Source organism: Alexandromys fortis, unplaced genomic scaffold (genome assembly GCF_014885135.2).
Source record: "Alexandromys fortis isolate MF-2015 unplaced genomic scaffold, M_Fortis_MF-2015_v1.1 scaffold_29, whole genome shotgun sequence".
NCBI lineage: Eukaryota > Metazoa > Chordata > Mammalia > Rodentia > Cricetidae > Alexandromys > Alexandromys fortis.
In genome coordinates, this window is record NW_026067891.1 from 4,444,940 (window position 1) to 4,463,630 (window position 18,691).

The window sequence follows — 18,691 nt, forward strand, 5'->3', positions numbered from 1 at the left end:
CTGCAACATAGAGTGATTCAGAAGTCACCAATCCGGTCCTGCAGTGCCGAGGTCGCCGGAAGTCGTAGTTTAGGAAACTCAAAGTGTGATGCAGCCGCCGGAGTTCCGGGAGTCCGTGAACTACAAGTTCCGACGTGCGCAGCGCCCGGGCTTTTCCGGCTCCTGTATCTCGTACCTTTCCGGGCCGCGGGCGGAGGGGGCAAGATGATGCCGGAGGGTGTAGCCGCTGCTCCCAGGCAGCCGCGGGCGGGTGAGTGTGCGCGCTGCGCACTGGACCTGGGACTCGTTCTTCCGTGCTGTGCGGCGGGGCGCGGGCTGGCATGGGCGCGTCACGAGTGGTCGTGGGCCTAGCCTGGGGGGGCGGGACTGAGACAGCTGGGGTCTCAGCATCCGTAAGTCGGCTTGACTCCGCAGACCAGTCTGTCACTCCTTTCCTTCACTCTTTCCTTTTGCTCTCCTGCATTTATTGAGCGCTGCCTGTGTGCCAGAAAGTATCCTAGGCTCCGGAGAGTCGGCAGGGAACAGGATTCGAAACTGATAAGCTCATCTGGTACGCGGTTTCGAGACCTAGGCATTCTGCCTCTAGAGTCCTGTGTATTTTAGCGTTTCTGGATTTGTTCCCTGGATGGTAGTAATACCCATAGCCCTGTTTTGTTACAACAAAAATGTTCCAAGACTTGGATAAATGTCTCCTTGTGGCAACTCACCCTCCTTCTAAAAGGACCGAAGACTGACAAAAGAGTTAAAAATCATGAGGAACTGTGATAGATATTACGAAAACAAACCCACAAAAGTGAAGCAGATAAAGTGAGTGTTGAGCGTTCTTAAATCGTTTGGGAACGCTACAGTTAGCCAAAGACCTGATGGAGGAGCAATCAGTCCTGAGACATTGCCGAAAGAGCCTTACAGCCAGAGGGATAGAGAGCTTGGAGCAAGCTAGCGATCTCTAGCAAGGGGTAGGAGAGGTAGGAGGCAGATCCGGGCAAAGTCTAACAGCCTTCTGGTATGCATAAAGATGAACTTTATAATTCAGGTGAGTAGCAGGTGAGAGGAAGCCTTCTAATCCTCACTTGGCCAGTTGTCTCAGGCTCTATTTTTTTGAGGCAGGCTAAGATGATTAGATGAGGCTGAAGTCCTGGAGATGTCTGCCCCTTCAGTCTCATCTCCCCTCCAGCCTCTCCCTGTGCACGTACAAGTTCATTCCTTTGTTCACTGCTGGCCTTGGTTCAGTAACCGTTCAGCTCTGTTCTTCAGTTTTCTTTGGAACTCTATGCCCAGACAGCTTTCCAGGGGGTCAGTGTGGCAGGCAGTGCTTCAGTCACCTCCATACGTTCATGTTTCTCTGTGGAAATTCCAGTCCCTGTACCCCGAGCTTTCTCCATCTCTTGACCACTGTCCCTTCAGGAAGTGAGAACCACTATACGCAGCCTGACTAAGGTTTTTTTTTTTTTTTTTTTTTTTTTTGGTTTTTCGAGACAGGGTTTCTCTGTAGCTTTGGAGCCTGTCCTGGAACTCCCTTTGTAGACCAGGCTGGTCTCGAACTCACAGAGATCCGCCTGCCTCTGCCTCCCGAGTGCTGGGATTAAAGGCCACCGCCGCCCGGCCACAGCCTGACTAAGGTGACCACAGACCAGGAAGGAGTGGCCAAGAGTAGTGTCTAAATCAGAGAAGTTCCTTATAACTTTTTTTTTTTTTTTTTGGTTTTTGAAGACAGGGTTTTTCTGTAGCCTCTCCTGCCCTGAAACTAGCTCTTGTAGATCCTCCTGCCTCAGCCTCCCGAGTGCTGGGATTAAAAGCGTGCGCCACCACTGCCAGACCCTTTTTTTTTTTTTTTTTTTTGGTAACTTCTTATAACTGTATATTAGTCTTTGGAAATGGATCCAAAGATCAGGCTCTTTAGTTCTGATCTGTGGCAGACGGAATAGAAATAAATGAGGCTCTGTACTGTTGGCCCACCTTCTAGATCCTCGGGGATCAAACTAAACAGTCTTTGGGGATCTCCTTATTCTCCAGCCTCCAGTGAGTCTAAATCTTGGATGTAGCAATGTCTGGTGTGGGGAATAGGAAGAAAGTACAGCTGAAGGAGGATGTAAGATGGGCAGCTTAGTCTCTGTGATGGGCTGCCTGGCTCTGCTCAGCAAGGGGCTAGCCTGAGGGTTCACTGGGGCTCCTAGTTTGCTGACAGCAATGGAGGGAGCCGAAGGAACAAAGCTTGGGGCAGCCTTTCTGTGCCCACACACTGGCTTGTCTGTGGGCTGGCCGTTTGGCCTTTCTCAGCCTCCACTCCAGTCTGTCAGAGCTGCTGCTCCTGGTGTATCCATAGCTTTTAGTTATGTTGTCTCTGACAGCTGTTACAGTGTTTTATAGTGGAAAATCCAGTCTCCTTCAAAGCCAAGCAACTTCCACAGTCATTCCTGTCTTGAATGGTCAAAGGAGAATTTGAACCTAGGTCTGTCTGAGTCTAGGGCCCATGGTCATGATCGCCCTGTCACGAGTACCATGTGTGTGAAGTGCCAGCCTGAACCCAGGTTTAAAACTTAGCAGCTGGTTGTATCTTACTGTGGACCAGGGTTCCTGTAAGTCTGGTCTTAACAGCAAGTGGGCACCTCGCACTCTATCAGGTCTCTGATTGGCTTGTTCAGGAGGAACCTACCAACCCCCCATCCTTCACGAGATACTCTGTGTCCCCAGAATTCCAGTCCTAGGGAAGAGTCATGTGACTGAAGGGAAACAGACCCCTAGGAATGAGTTGATAATGGAGGACTTGATGCTTGAAAGTCCCAGGTAGAAGAAGATGACAGGGTAGAAACCAAGAAATAGGGCCATCCAGGGGCGGGATACCCACTGTAGAGAGGGGGTGAGATGGAGCTGCTATGAGTGTACATAGTGTGGGATGAGACTGGGCAGGTCTCCGCCCCTACATTCTGTCTGAGTTACTCCAGCTTCTATGGATGGGAAGAAAAACTACTAGGAAAGCAGGTACCTGGATCAGTTGCCACCAGTTGGATTTGTTTTAGATAGCAAGGCCCTCGAGTGGGATGATATATATCTCAGGAGCTCTGTCTGCTCTGGATCTGGCTAGTCCCCTCCTCTGGGAAGCCCTCTGCACTTCTAGAAAAAGACTGATTCCTACACCGCAGACTTGGGAAAGGAAAAACGGTGAGGTAAAGCTAGTGCCACTGGCAGGAGCGGGGTTGAAGCTCATTCCCTGAACTCTGAAGAAGTTCAGCCTGAGCAGGGAAGACGTGGAGGTTGGATATAGGGTGTAAGAAGGAGACAGAATGCTGGGACCCATGCAGAGTTGGAGCAGTGGGTCTAGACAGCAGGAAAACTGAGGGCGGAAGTCAGGCTGGGGTGCTGGGAAGGGAAGAAGCAGAACAGGCTTCTGCCCAGGGCTTTAGAAATTCTGTGAGATCTTCAAATCCGAGGGATTTGACACTCTAGCGGCCCTGGCTGGCACACCCTGCCTGTTTGGGGTGGGAAAGATGTGCTAAGGGGACATCAAGGGAAAAGCAGGGCAAGTGTGTATGGTTTTGCTATGGCAACCAAGTCTGTTTCTATAGGATTTGGCAGCCAGATCTGGTTTTGAGCCAGGGGGAGCTGAAGTAGGGGCTGGACGTTCTTCAGGTCCCAGCACTGGCTTTCTTATGCCAGGAGATATGCTTGGAACTTTGGCAAGTATAACCAGAGGGTGCTCTGGCTGAGGTTCAGCCCGTCAGCTACCCACAACTCAGACAAGCCTCAATACTCGTCTACTGGTAACAGCCAAGGTGTGTGTGTGTGTCTGTGTCTGTCTGCAAGACAGAGAGCATCATTAATTATTGCAGGCCGGCCTTAGCTTTAGGGCGATCCTTCTGCTTCAGGCTCTCAAACTTTTTGTCTTTTTAAAAAGACCAAATTGGGCCAGGCGATGATGGCACATGCCTTTAATCCCAGCACTCAGGAGGCAGAAACACGCAGATCTCTGTGTGTTCAAGGCCAGCCTGGTCTATAGAGTGAGTTCAGAAAGGCTCCAAAGCTACAGAGAAACCCTGTCTTCTAACCCCCCACCAAAAAAGACCAAATTGGAGATATGGCTCAGTGGTTAAGAGCACTTGATCTTACAGAGGACCCAGGTTCAGTTCTACATACAGCTCACATCTGTTTGTAACTCCAATACTAGGGAATATCTGCGCGCGCGCTCTCTCTCTCTCTCTCTCTCTCTCTCTCTCTCTCTCTCTCTCTCTCTCTCTCTCTCAGCTTTCAAGCTTGTCCTGGATGGAGTTCTTGTAGACAAGACTGGCCTCAAACTCTCTTTTGGCCTTTGTGAGCATACATGTAGGCAAAACTTCACACACATAAAAAAAAGAATTGCGCCGGGTGGTGGTGGTGCATGCCTTTAATCCCAACACTCAGGAGGCAGAGGCACACAGATCTCTGTGAGTTCGAGGCCAGCCTGGTCTACAGAATGAGTTCCAGGACAGGCTCCGAAGTTACACAGAGAAACCCTGTCGAAGAATCCTGGAGTTTGGTTAGAGCACTTATGGTTCTGGCGTGGAATTCGGGTCCTAGTGTTTATAGTGGGTGGCTCACAACCACCTAAAACTCTAACTTCAGGGAATCCAACATTCTTTTTGGTGTCTGTAGGTACTAGTACACATGCAAACTTAAACACACACATACATTTGCACACGCAGGTTTTTTTTTCTTCTTTGAAAATAAATCTTAGTTGGACAGTGATGGCACATGCCTTTAATCCCAGCACTCGGGAGACAGAGTGTAGGCTAGATGGTGACCTGATTGGAGAGAGAGAGAGAGAGAGAGAGAGAGAAAACCTATTCCCATCGTTTATTTCCTGACCTCTACACACTCATGGTAGGGGCTGTGGCACACATATACAGATGCACACACACAGAAAGGTAAGTGGGGAAGTCATCTGAAGAAGGAGAACAGGAAAGTAAAAAAGGAGATTCTGTTTCCTAGGGGATTATGTCCTGGGCTCCACAGACATGGAAAGGGAACTTGTGTGGCAAGTCCTGGCTTAACCCACTGCCCATAGCTTTTCCTAGCTTGAGAAAGGGCTGCCAACCTTGTGGGAAGCTGTCTTTCCAACCCTGGGAATTAGAGGACAGGAGCGTCCAGGCTTCTAGGACACACAACCCCTAAGGGATTCCTACTCCAGTTGACAGCTTTTTTCCAGAGAGCCTCAGCAGGGTAGGTTCCAGCTTCTGGTGTGTTTGGCCTGTGTGACACTTTGCCTGCATCTCAGCCTGCCCCCCGCCATTTGGGGAATCCTGTTATTGCAAAGCTCAGGCCCTGGGGAACTAACCCGAAGAGCTCCTTCGGTGTGTTGCTCAATCCTGTGGTGCTAATGGTGATTGCAGTCGTGTGTGTGGTGCACAGATGGGCGCTCTAGACTCTAGCCTGGGCTTAGCCTACCCTCCAGTCCCTGAAGGAGGCTGAACCCGTGTGAACTGGGAAACTGCTTCCTAGGCCCAGCACAATCTGCCTCCCTCCTTCCCCGCTCGCTTGGCTCTGTGCTTCCTTCCAGGCTAGTTCTGTTCCCCTGTACTGACTCTATGGACTTGTGGCTGATTTGCATGTTGCCAAGTGTACTTTTTCTTTCTTAACCTTACAATAGAGCCAGAGAGGAGCCAGGCACTGGCTCCTGGGCTCATTGCCCAAAGCAACAGGTGCTAGGAAACAGCTCTGTGGAATGTAGGTCTGTCTCTTAATACTGCCCTGTGAGCCCACCTCTTGGCTTTCTCCAATGGGTTAAATCTTTTACACTGATGGAGTGAGCCTGGAGCCCCCAGGTTTAGGTTGGTTGGAAGTCCCTGCCGCCAAGGTGTTTTCATCTAAGTCAGTTATCAAGGACCTTCCTGCTCAGGGAGGAGACTGCTGGGGGAAGAGGCTGAAGAGCGCAAGGTTGCCTACCTGCCTCCTTCACATTTCTGTTCCAGACCTATCTCCTCGGAGCTTGCCCGTCCCTAGAGAGCACAGTCTAAACCACACAGAGCCAGGCCCTCAAACCACAGGTGTGCCTAGTGGTGTCTGGTGGTATTGAGGTGGGTGCAGTGGGAGGGAGGCAGTAACTACCAGAGAGCCGCCGGTTTGCATTGGCAACTGGATAGCATGAAGCTAAGGTCAGAAGAGATAGGTCTACCTTTTAAAGAATTCCACTTACCTGTACTTGAGGGTGTCTAGAGTAACAGACGGCACGTGTCTGACAAGGTCATGTCCAGGGGCCAGAAGCTACCCTGATTTGTGAGGTGGAGGGCTGAGGCTAAGTGGGTCCCTGGCAGGTAGATGGTTAGGTGGTGGCTGAAGAGGTCTATGAGGCCTAGGCAGTGAAGAGAAAGGATCAAGAATTGGCAGGGGTTGCAGACAGGTTGTGAGCCAGTCCTTCCTCAGAGCCCTCTGGATGGGGCTAGACAACTCTGGGTAAAGCAGGACAGACTTTGTGGCCTCCCTGTGTTTGTGTGGAAGAGACCATGTCAGGAGGACCTGGTGGAGAAAGTGGCAGAAGCTGCCGCGTGCAGTATTCCTAGGGAACTGGAGTAGAAACTGTCTTGCCTTGATCTGAGGCCTAGGATTAGCACGATTTACCTGGACCCCTCTGAGCTCTCTCCCTTCTTGTCCCTTCCCTGTCCTCAGTGGCCTTGGCACAAACCAAGCCACACTGTGGCATGGCCCTGGCCTGTGTAATGGATACTGCCAGCCGTGTCTCCCTAGAAGGTGGCCTCAAAGGCTCCACTTGGGCCATGAGTCTGTGGTGTGAATCACTAGGTGGTCTCATGAGAGGTAGAGTTCTCATTTTTTTGTGACCCCAAGTAGCGGGCTTTCTTGGAGCACCAGCCCCCAAGTCATGATGCGGAGGCTTAATGTTTGTTAATGCTCTGCCTTAGCTTGTGTCTAGCTAGCTTTTTGTTTTGTTTTAACTTAACCCACTTCTGTTAATCTGTGTGCTGCCCTGAGGCTTGTTTATCTTATCTAGGTACTGTCCATCCTGCGTCCTGGCTGCCTGGCTGGCTTCCCTCTGCTCTCTGCCCCACCTATCTGTCCTCTGCCTAGCTATTGGCCATTCAGTTTCTTATTAGACCAGTCAGGTGCTTTAGGCAGGCAAGATAAAACAGTCGCACATCTTCCATAACTAAACAAATGGAGCACATCTTTACACAGTTAAACAGATACTCTGTTCCACAACAACCCTGCTCCTTGCAGGGAGCTCTCTGGGGCTGAAACAAGGCTGTTGCTTGCTTGCTTGCTTGCCCTCTTAGCTCCACCCTTGCAGAATCCTGAGAGGGGGAAGCCTGTAGGGGATACCTTCTGACAGTGTATGTAGCTGTAGTGTCTCAGGGTGGGTGTTGTCCTAGACCTGTCCTGAGTGTGACCTACTGGCTGGTCTCCTTCTAATCTCCCTTCCCTGTGAAGACCACATGTCTACCCTTTCTCCTGCCGCTCTCTTCTGGGTAGAGCAGGGACACTGGTCCCTGTATGCTTCCCTTGTGCCTTTTGCTACCCTAATTCCCGAATGGTACACGTGATGTGGGTAACTGCCACTGGTTAAGATTTAGGGTTCATCTTTTTCCTGTGACTTGCCTTGGATGGCCAAGTTGAGAGAGAGACTCAAGTGATTTTGCCCATAGTTTCTTGGTGGTCCTGGCTATGGCAGAGAACACACTCATGTTGCTTTGGTGGGTTCCCATGTGACTAGGTCCTGGTGTGTGTGCTACACCTCAGGCCCAGTCTAATGGATGGGTAGAAATAAAGACCAGGCCTTAGCCATAAGGATATTTGGCCTGCACAGGGGCAGGTCTCAAAGTGATGAGCTGTGAGCAGGACCAGAGGATCGGCCAATGCAGATTGGGCTTTCCACTTCAGGGGTAGAGCTGGGTGGTTTCCTCAAAGGGTCCAGGCCTGAAGGGATGGTACCACTAAAGGTCACCTGTCCTCAGGGGGCCTCCTTTCCTGTAGCTGGGGCTTTTGCACTTTGAGGGAGGGGCAGGAAGGCCCTTGCCAGCTGTGGACCTCCCCACAATGCAGCAGAGGCAGGAGGAAGCTAAGACCTGCCCTGTGATGGACTGGCTAGGTCTACCAAACGGGGGAACTTGGCTGGCTTTTAGGTACCCAGAACGCCACATCTGAAGCCCCTCATTTGTGTTCTACCCATAGGGGATACTGCCCGAGGACTCTGGATGCCTCTCTAGAGCATGAGCTCAGCCAAGAGTGCCCGCTACAACCGCTTCTCTGGGGGGCCCGCCAATCTTCCCTCCCCAGACAGCAGTGGGGTAAGAGAGGTACCTGAGGGTCTGCCCTCTGCATACCACACCCCAGCGCCCTAGCATGATATATATATATATATATACATATACATATATATAAAACTTGCCACTATGGGCAGAGCTACTGACAGTCCTTTTCCTCATTGGAGGCCTCAGAATGGCCTGTGCCCGTTGATGGAGTATCCCTGCACATGTGTGCAGGTGAGCCTCCAGTACGCAAGCATGTCAGTATGTGTGACCCTGTGCATATTGCATTAAGTCTTTTCCATTGCCTATTAGACCAGAATGGAAACGACCTTTGGGCCTACCTTTTCGACCGTCACCACCATCACCAAAGGTGAGCCTATGATCAGGAAGAATCTGTACTCTGTTGGGATCTAGGGGCACTTCCTGGTGAGTGGGCACGGGGTGCTTGTGTTGGTGAAGGAGCGTTGTTGGTCTCCTGGCCTCTATTTCTTTCCATGGCTCAGCTGCCAGCCGGGCAGAACTAGGCAGTGCTATTCCTGTACCCCACCTTTGTTATTAGTCTCCCTCCACTTCCTTCTACCCAAAAAGTGCCCACCCCATCTGGGGGGGGGCAGCTGTCTTGACTTCCCTGGCACCACCAGTTATATCTTATCCCAGTGACTCATGCCTCATCCCGGCCATGGGCTCCTAGCGTCCAAGAGGCTGTGACTGGTACAGCATCCTTTCTAGGGCGGGATCTGGTGCTGTCAGACAAGGTGCTTCAAGAGATCACAGCACAGTTTGGGGCAGTGGGGCAGCGTCTTCGCTGGAGGCTGGGGAGGGCCAGAGTTCTGGGGCATTGTGTTCTGCTTTGCCAGTTCTCCACCACAGGAGTGCGCCAGCTACTAATTGGTTTTTTAATTGCCTTCCCATGGCTGAAGGCACAGGGTTAGCAGGAACACACCAGTGTCTTTTAATTCTGCATGACCTGAGGGGGCTCTGAAAGGGCCTCTTCTCCCACACCCCACCAGGAGGCTGTTGCTCACCGTCTCATCTGTCTTCAGAGACTCCACAGTACTTGTCACTACTGTTGAGGGTTCCAGAGCCAAAATGACACGTGGTCTGCTGTACCCTGGTTTCTGGGTGACTAGGGCTTGTCAGCTAGGCCATGAGGTACCAGTACTTGTCTCATTTGGCCTTTGTCATTAGAGATGGAGAAACTGAGGCCCAGTCACAGGATAGACAGTCATATTCCTGATCTTGAATGGAGATGTTTAGCATTCTGGTTGTGCTATGACATTTGGATCTGTTTGAACCTGGGGTCGTAGTAGCCTATAGGGTTTATGAGGTGGTTCTCTGGTTCCCATGTGAACCCTTGATATTTCATGCTCCAGGAACCCCTCCCTGCCTTCTGGCCTTCTGTGTACAAGAGATGGGAGGCCAACAAGGCTAGCTAGCCCTAGTTTCTGAATCTGGTTGTGCCAGGGAGGAGGCAGGAGGACCTAGACTAACAGAATGCAGTATTTGCCTGTCATTTATTAGCTGAGGCCCTCAGTTTCCCCTTCTGAACTAAGGCTGTCAGAGAATTCAACCTGACAGTTACCTTGAAGGGATGTGCACAAGTGATCTGCCCTAGAAAAGATGCCATGCCCCACACACTCCCAGCTAGGTATGGAGGGCCCCTTATCAGACTGAAGACTCTGAAAGGAAGGTCTTAGCTGGGCATGGTGGTGCTGCCTGTCGGCCTAGCACTCCAGAGATGGAAGCAGGAAAATAATGCATTTGAAGTAACCCTGAGCTGCATAGAGAGATCATGTCTTAAAACAAGGGCCGAACCAGGCATGGCGGTGTACACCACTAATCCCAACCCTTTAGGAGATAGAGACAGGTAGATCTCTTATGATTCTAGGTCAGCCTGGTCTGCATAGTAAATCCAAGACAGTCAAGGCTTCATAGTGGGACTCTGTCTCAAAAAGCCAGACTCAAGCAAGAGCTGGATCTAGAGAGATGTCTTAGTGGTTCTTCCCAAGGACCCAGGTTCAGTTCTTAGCACCCATATGGTATTTTACATCAACTTATAATTCCAGTTCTAGAAGATCTGATGCTGCCATAGGTAACAGACACGTGTGTAATGCACAGACGTACATGTAGGAAAGATACTCATACATATAAAGTTAACAAAAGAAAGACAAGGACTGGTGATGAATGCCCCTGATTAGCATGAGCCAGGTCCTGGGTTCTCTACACAGGGGAGGGAAATAAAGAATTTAAGGGTAAGCAGAGGGGGGCAGCTAGCAGTCCATCCTCAGTTATCTGCAGGGCCACAGTGCCAGTGCTGGTCTCACCTCAGGAGACAGTCCAGAGGGTCCCATAGAGAGGCTCTGCCAGCAGACTGCTGTCCCTGCTTCCTCCACGGACAGTCATGTCACTCAGGCCTTCCTCTGTCTTTTTAGCGGCTGATGGGACCAGCACATACAAACAGCATCGCAGGACACCGTCCTCCTCTAGCACCCTTGCCTATTCGCCACGGGATGAAGAGGACAGCATGGTAGGTCCTTAGGATGCAGAAGCCTGGACCAGGTCTTAGGAGGAGCAGAGAGTGGGAACAGTGAAATACCTGTCACATTCCTGAAACTGGATGTAGGCAGTGAGTAGCCAGTTTGTGGGACTGGGCGTTAGGGCATGACCCCTGAAGGCCACGGTCAGTTTTGGTACCATCTTAAGGAAGGTGGGAGCCACGAAAGGTTTTCTCAGGTGAGTCTGCCAGTGTGACAGAGGACAGCTGGCAGAATTGGAGTTCTTGCCTGGAGGGCAGGCCAGGCAGAGGGGGAGGCACCTTTTCCTCTTTTTGCTTTTATTTTTGGTAGGTTTTTTTGTTTGTTTGTTTTTTGGGGGGGTGTTTGTTTGCTTTGAGTCAGGGTTTCTCTGTCTAACAATCCTGGCTGTCTTGGGACTCACTCACTTTGTAGATTAGGCTGGTTTCAAACTCACAGAGATTTATCTGCCTCTGCCTCTCTGGATGTTGGGATTAAAGGCATGCACTACCACCACCCAGCATGGTAGGGTTTTTTTTTTGTTTGTTTGTTTTTATTATTGTTTTTTGAGACAGGGTCTGTCTACATAACCCTTGCTGTCTAGAACTATGTGGACCAGGATGTTCTTCAACTTAAAGATCTGCCTCTCTGTCTCATTAGTATTGAGATTAAAGGCATGTGCCCTGTGGGTCCGGCACTGCACTGAGCCTTATATGAGTCAGATATATTTACCCCGCTCCCCACAGCTTCACCTCTTCAGTCTCCACCCAGCTCCTCTTACTGCAGCCTGAACCGTGGAAGGGCTTCATTGTGCCTCTGGGTTGGATACTCTGGGGCATCTGACAGGTTACATATTTTACTTATGCACTGGACTCTTGTTTGCTGTGGGACGATGGGCAGCTGTGCCCACCTGTCTGTCCCACTAACCTGACTTCAGTTCCCTCAGAGCTGCTCTGACCAGTAGGCAGCGGAGAGCGTGCAGCTCTGTGCTAGCTCCTGTCTGGCGCTCCTTGCTCCTCTGCTGGCCACTGCTGGGGATATTTGACTCACTTCCTTTGCCCTCTAGGCCTCACATGGCATTCCCATGCAAGGTGTCACTTTGGAACATCCTAGTTAAAGGAGATGAAATACATGTCTAGTCTGTCTCCTGCTCCAGACACAGGCTCAAAAAAGTGGCAAGTAGACCAGGACATTGGTCCAAGACAGGTTATTGCTCACAAATGAGGCTGCAGGTGTCTGTTAGCCTGCAGGGAAGAGCTGTGGCGGCAGTGGCCCTTGAATGCTGTCCCCTCTCCCCCTAGGACCTCATCAAAGGTTGCTTCCCTCAGGTCTTAAGAGACTAGGTCAGCCTTAGGTAGAACATTCCTGCCATTACAATGAACCTCTTTGGCTGGGTTAAATATCTCCTGACCAAGAAGGCAGCTCAGACCATGGCCACCTCTCCTTGACCAGGCTTCTGCTCTTTTCTATTCAGTAATCCGGGGTCTTAACTGCCCCAGGATTGGCTGGTGGATGTAGCCTCTCTGCAGCCCACATTCCCTCACGGGAAGCAGGAAGAAGCCTAAGCATGTCCTGTAGAATTGAATAGCAGGAAATCTCTCCATTTACACAAAGAAAATTGGCAGGCGAGAACGGGCAGCCCAGCACCAAAGGCCAGGGTCGGCTACCATAGGCAGCAGGGACTGAGGCCACACCAACCTCCCCCACACAATTCACAGCCTTGTGGGGTGGCTTAGGGGCACCCCTGCCTCCACAGGGCTCAGCCCCCTGATAGGCTGCTTCCATCTGTGCAGCCTCCTATCAACACTCCGCGCCGCTCTGACTCAGCCATCTCTGTCCGCTCCCTACACTCCGAGTCCAGCATGTCCCTGCGCTCCACATTTTCGCTGCCTGAGGAGGAGGAGGAGCCGGTAGGTGTGGTAGGTTTGACAGGAACCGTCTTCCAAGATTGTCACTGCTACCGTGGAATGGGTACTGACTGTCCCCTCAGGCCATACAACATAGCACAGCGAGGGCAGGTCAGAGCTAGTTAGGGACTCTGGTCCATGTTGGAACTCTGAGGGCTTGTCTCCCTCTTCTATCTGAAGGCTGCCTGGGGATGAGAGGTGGGAAGGTGGGGCTCGGATCGGGCACTTTTCTAGTCTGTTTGCCAGGGAGAGGGGCCAGTAAGGCTGGCTGAGACTCCGTGTGCAGGTGCTGTACGTGTGGTTGGTCACTGCTTACAGCCTACCTCTGAGCCACACCCCTTGCTTTGATTCCTTGGTCCTCTCACGATGCTCTAGATTCGACAGGATTGGCCCAGCCCTGGACAGGGTGGACATGCTGGTGGCTTGGGTAGTTAATATTGCTGAGGGTTTAATCCCCAAGCCCTCACCTCAGCACTCCAGGCCCACCTCCTGATCATCTGGCTTTTGCTCCTCCGCTCTGTCTAGGAACCGCTGGTATTTGCTGAGCAGCCCTCGGTAAAACTGTGTTGCCAGCTCTGCTGCAATGTGTTCAAGGACCCTGTGATCACTACCTGCGGGGTAAGATCACAGACCCTCTTACTCCCCAACCCCAGGTACTCCCTTCGGCGCTCAGGCCAGTGTGCTGCTGGCCTTGCTCCTAGTCCCAGGCTGGCTGTCAGGCAGGAGCTCTTTGAAGTGGTGGGGAATGGTGTGAACTCTGGGCTGCCACGGACCTTGACTTAGAGGGAAGACAACTACAACTGTCCCCTAAGTCCACTTTTTGTCCCCACAGCACACGTTCTGTAGACGATGCGCCTTGAAGTCAGGTAGGTCTGTGCCTCCCATTCAGACCTGGGAAGGGGAGTGGGTGGTGGGTGGTCCCTGTTCTGTTATTTGCCCCGGCTGCCAGCAGAGGCCACTGGTTTCCCATCTAGGCATGTGTGGCCTGTCCCAGGGCTGGAATAGTGATGCTAGGGCTCCAGCCTGGCTGGCAAAGGACCTCAATACAAAGCCTGATTGCTGATGTCCCCAGCCTCAGAGCTCTTGCTGTGGTGGACATGGAATGGGTTCCAGGGTGAGGGCTTGGGCTCCAACAGATGCTGTTGTCCCTGGCAGCCTCTGCTTCTGTTTCACACCATCTGTCCACTACCCCTTGACCCTGCCCAAAACTACTGGGCCAGCCAAGAGACCTCTGTCACTGCCTGCTCATCTGGGAGGTCTACTGTGCAGCTTTTTCTGCACAGGCAGCTTGGGCACCCAGTGGGCTTCCGTTGCCTGTCTGCCACTGCACCTCCTTTCCCCAAGACTTGACCTCTTACTGGGCAGAGCTGCCAGGGGGAGAGGTGGCTGGGCAGGTGGTGGGCTCAGCACATCATCCTCCCCAGAGAAGTGTCCTGTGGACAATGCCAAGCTGACCGTGGTGGTGAACAACATTGCAGTGGCTGAGCAGATTGGAGAGCTCTTCATCCATTGTCGGCATGGTTGCCATGCAGCAGGAACTGGAAAGCCTGGTGTCTTTGAGGTAGACCCGAGGGGCTGCCCCTTCACCATCAAGCTTAGTGCCCGGAAGTGAGTACCTTCTGAGCCTCCCTCTCTTTGGGGCTGCTGAGCTCATTTATTTCTCTGGGACTACATTGCGGGGAGGCTCAGCTCTGCCCCTACATCCTGCATATGCACAGGGACCACGAGAGTAGCTGTGACTACAGGCCTGTGCGCTGCCCCAACAACCCCAGCTGCCCTCCCCTTCTCAAGATGAACCTAGAAGCCCACCTGAAGGAATGCGAGCACATCAAGTGTCCCCACTCTAAGTACGGGTGAGTGGGCGGGGGCGGGATGTGGGCTGGTGGGCTGGGAGCTGATGCCTGGCAGATGGACCAGAGCTGGGAGCCACACCAATGACTGCCATCACAGCCCATATCCAGGTACCCAGGAGAACAGAGAGGACCAAACAGGTTGGAAGTGGGTATCAGGGAAGGTGGGTAAGGGGGTCAAATGGGAGTGGAGGGGAGGCAGGGCTAGAAGAAAAGGAGCATCCTCCTAGCTGTTGAGCAGGGAGGCTGTCACTGGGCACAAGTTTTACTCTTAGGGAGGGAGGGGTCCTTGAGGCTTTCTGGGATTATGGGACAAGATTTCACTGTGAAATAATCTAACTGCTGTTGGTGGAGGATGGGAGGGAGCTAGGTCTGAGGGGCAGTGGGCATGACCGTGATGACTTGGAGTTAATGGGTAGGGAGGCTAAGGGTCAGTCTTGCCAGGCAGGCAGGTGGGCAGGGCAGCTGTCCTGTTCCCCCAGTTGCACATTTATCGGGAACCAGGACACATATGAGACACACTTGGAAACATGCCGCTTTGAGGGCCTGAAGGAGTTCCTGCAGCAAACTGATGATCGCTTCCATGAGATGCACGTGGCACTGGCCCAGAAGGACCAGGAAATCGCCTTCCTGCGCTCCATGCTGGGCAAGCTCTCGGAGAAGATTGACCAGCTGGAGAAGAGCCTTGAGCTCAAGTTTGGTAAGATGTAGCCCAGAGAACATGGGTTCCCGCGCTGTGCTGGACCCCGGGAATACCTGTCTGTTCTTGTCGCTCAGATGTCCTTGATGAGAACCAGAGCAAGCTCAGTGAGGACCTCATGGAATTCCGGAGGGATGCGTCCATGCTGAATGTGAGTCCCTGAGGGCTACAGAGCGGAGACACAGGAGGACAGACCGGGGTTCCTCCTCTGGCCTTTGTCCCTAGTGCTCAGGGTTTCACCAGAGGTCAGTGTCTGTTCCATCCACCCATTCTCTGCTCTATGTTTGGTCTTGCAGGATGAGCTGTCTCACATCAATGCACGCCTGAACATGGGTATCCTTGGATGTGAGTATAGCCCGCTGCTGCTAACGCTGTCTCTAGAGCCCTACCAGTCCCTCACTAACTTCTCCCGTTTGCAGCCTATGACCCTCAGCAGATCTTCAAGTGCAAAGGGACCTTTGTGGGCCACCAGGGCCCTGTCTGGTGTCTCTGTGTCTATTCCATGGGTGATCTACTCTTTAGTGGCTCTTCTGACAAGACGATCAAGGTGAGTGGGTCCTGTTCCACAGGCTCTGCACTGTACCTGGGCTCAGGTGGGCACTGCATGCCAGCCCCTGCTACCTTCTGTCCATGGCTGGGTCTTCTCCCCTAATGGCTGCTATCCTGCCCTTTTGGCACTGGACTGACCTGTGGGGACCTGGTCTAACCTGATCTCTGCAGGTGTGGGACACGTGTACCACCTACAAGTGCCAAAAGACACTGGAGGGCCATGATGGTATTGTGCTGGCGCTCTGCATCCAAGGGTGAGTCTTGTCCACTGGGCCAGGGTGTGCCATACTGACACCCTGTGAAACGTGCATCTGTTCCACCTATGGAACACTAACACCTGAGCAAATACTGGGATCCTAAGTGACAGTCTGTGAACTCCCAGCAGAGCCTGGCCCTGCCCTGGCATGTCAGGTGGCTAGAAGCTAGAGGGGGCACCCTTAGAGGGCAGGACAGCTCAACTGTCACCAGGATGGCAAGTGCCTTGGGCTTAACTCTAGTTCTGGTCCATGTGGCAGCTGCCATGCTGACTTCTTGGTAGGCCCTTCCTAAGCCTGGCCCTCCTCTCGTGTTGTGTTGGGCTGTGTGTGGTCATACTAGGTATGTGGGCAAGGATCTTGCTCAGCTTCGCTGCTGGTGGTGGCCTCCCTGGGACTTGGTATTCAGTATAGGTGACCTCCCCACTCACTCAGCTCAGCCGTCAAGTGTTTCCCAGGCTGGTTGTTCATATCCAACTATGCAGACTGAGAAAGGGGCTCAGCAGTGAGGCATAGCAGTGGTCCTGGGACCAAGCCAAGTTGGTTCCTGGGGCCAGCCAGGATATCGTGTCCAAGTCTGGTAGCTTCTCGCTTCCACGTGCTGCCTTTGCTCCCCTAGGTGCAAACTGTACAGTGGGTCTGCAGACTGCACCATCATTGTGAGTAGAGCGCAGCATGAGGGTGGGGACCGAGAAAGCCCGGTGCTTTTTCCTTTCTCATGAACCCCGAACCCTGAGGTTTACTGTCACCCCTACAGGTGTGGGACATTCAGAACCTGCAGAAGGTGAACACCATCCGGGCCCATGACAACCCTGTGTGCACCCTGGTATCCTCCCATAACATGCTCTTCAGTGGCTCTCTGAAGGCCATCAAGGTATAGGCAAGGGGTACGCATGTACATGGGGTACCGGGGTAGTAGGTGCCTTTCTAGCCCAGGCTCATGTCCATTCCTTCAGGTCTGGGACATCGTGGGCACTGAGCTAAAGTTGAAGAAGGAGCTCACAGGCCTCAACCATTGGGTGCGGGCCCTGGTGGCAGCACAGAGCTATCTGTACAGCGGCTCTTACCAGACAATCAAGGTGTGCCCACCCACCCCTGGCGACAGGGCCTTGCCCTCTGCTGCTCTTCTTATGGTGTCCTGAGGCCCCTCTGCCCTTTTCCATATCCTCCTCCATGCTCTGGGCTGTCTTCTCCTGAATCCCAGAGCCCAAGGTAAGAAAGTGCCTGGCCTGAGATTAAGTGACATACTTTTCCCTAGATCTGGGACATTCGGACCCTTGACTGCATCCATGTCCTGCAGACATCTGGTGGCAGTGTCTATTCCATTGCTGTGACGAATCACCACATTGTCTGTGGCACCTACGAGAACCTCATTCATGTAAGGGCTAGGCAACCCGGTAGCAGGTCTCCATCTCTCCTGCCCTTGTTCTGGGTCCCTTTCTCTAACCTAAATTGGGCCTGCCCCTTTTCAGGTATGGGACATTGAGTCCAAAGAGCAGGTGCGAACCCTAACGGGCCATGTGGGCACAGTATATGCCCTGGCAGTCATTTCAACACCAGACCAGACCAAAGTCTTCAGTGCATCCTATGACCGGTCCCTCAGGGTATGTGCTGCCCAGGAGCAGGAAGCCCAGAAGTGGCTGGGCTGGGGTGGGCCCTCATAGCCCACATGCTCTCCTTCCCCAGGTCTGGAGTATGGACAACATGATCTGCACGCAGACGCTGCTGCGCCATCAAGGCAGTGTAACTGCACTGGCTGTTTCCCGGGGCCGGCTCTTCTCAGGGGCAGTGGATAGCACTGTGAAGGTCAGTGCCTGTGGCTCGGGCTCTTGATGGGTTGCATAGGATGGAGCTCTGAGGGTGGATGAGGGGCAAGCGGTCCAGGCAGATTAACGATTGAGGGCTGGGAGACTTAGACTGGCCAGAAAGGAAGCCTTGTGCTGCAGGGGATCTGAAAGAGAACCCTTTCTTTGCAGGTTTGGACATGCTAACAAAATCCAGGCCAAGCTTTGGCTCCCTTTGGGTCTGTCAATCAGGCTGGTCCTACGTGAATGCCTTGGAATTTCCGCCTGTCTTGTGGAGACAGGTAGACAGACTCAAACAGCTAGGCAGTGTCATCTCTGCCATGTTCTTGGCAAAGGAGCTTTCCTTAGGACCCGCTCTTACTTCTCTACCAGAGAAGTGCCCAGGCCCTTCTCTGGGTGCCAGGTACGATGCTTGCCCGGCCCACCATTCATATCACTCCACAGACCTTTGTTTTGAGACAGGGTCTCACTATGTAGCTCTGGCTGTCCTGGAACTCACTATGTCAACCAGGCTGGCCTCGAACTCACAGATCTGCCTGCCTCTTCCTCCCAAGTGCTGGGATTAAAGGCGTGCGCCACCACTCCTGGCAGAACCCAGATGGACCGTGGGTCTTTTTACTCACCTTTTCTACTGGTTTTAGACTGTATATAGATTTTATTACTTCCCTGTTGAAATAAAAGCTGCACAGACTGTGGTTGTGAGTGGAGATAGCTTCTGGGACCATGATTCACGTGGGTGTGCCCAGGGACAAGACGGGAGGGAGGTCGGGTGGACTTTCTTCTACAGGAGGCAGTTGTCATTCCTTGGCTCCCAACTGCCAGTCTCTGAGCTTTGCTTTTCCCACCACACATGCCCCAAAGAGTGAGCCAGGCAGCTCTGAT

The 18,691-nt window shown here is 52.6% G+C and overlaps 1 protein-coding gene across 11 annotated transcripts; it reads left to right on the forward strand.

Annotated features, from left to right (window-relative positions):
• Positions 1–115: 115 nt before the first annotated feature.
• Positions 116–18,501, forward strand: Traf7 (TNF receptor associated factor 7). 11 transcript variants are annotated; one of them, XM_050134723.1, is made up of 21 exons: positions 116–250; positions 8,155–8,279; positions 8,544–8,601; positions 10,664–10,758; positions 12,538–12,654; positions 13,177–13,269; positions 13,484–13,517; positions 14,076–14,259; positions 14,370–14,498; positions 14,984–15,201; positions 15,279–15,352; positions 15,498–15,546; positions 15,621–15,748; positions 15,922–16,004; positions 16,624–16,663; positions 16,762–16,878; positions 16,961–17,083; positions 17,263–17,382; positions 17,477–17,608; positions 17,691–17,810; positions 17,981–18,501. In XM_050134723.1, the coding sequence occupies exons 2-21, from the start codon at positions 8,193–8,195 to the stop codon at positions 17,993–17,995; spliced, it is 2,016 nt and encodes a 671-aa protein (XP_049990680.1). In that variant the 5' UTR covers positions 116–250; positions 8,155–8,192; the 3' UTR covers positions 17,996–18,501. The 11 variants fall into 11 exon arrangements, with proteins under 11 accessions (XP_049990680.1, XP_049990752.1, XP_049990709.1 ...); XM_050134795.1 differs by having other exon boundaries at positions 8,155–8,270; positions 17,981–18,500; XM_050134752.1 differs by having other exon boundaries at positions 14,130–14,259; positions 14,370–14,504; positions 17,981–18,499.
• The last annotated feature ends 190 nt before the right edge of the window (positions 18,502–18,691 follow it).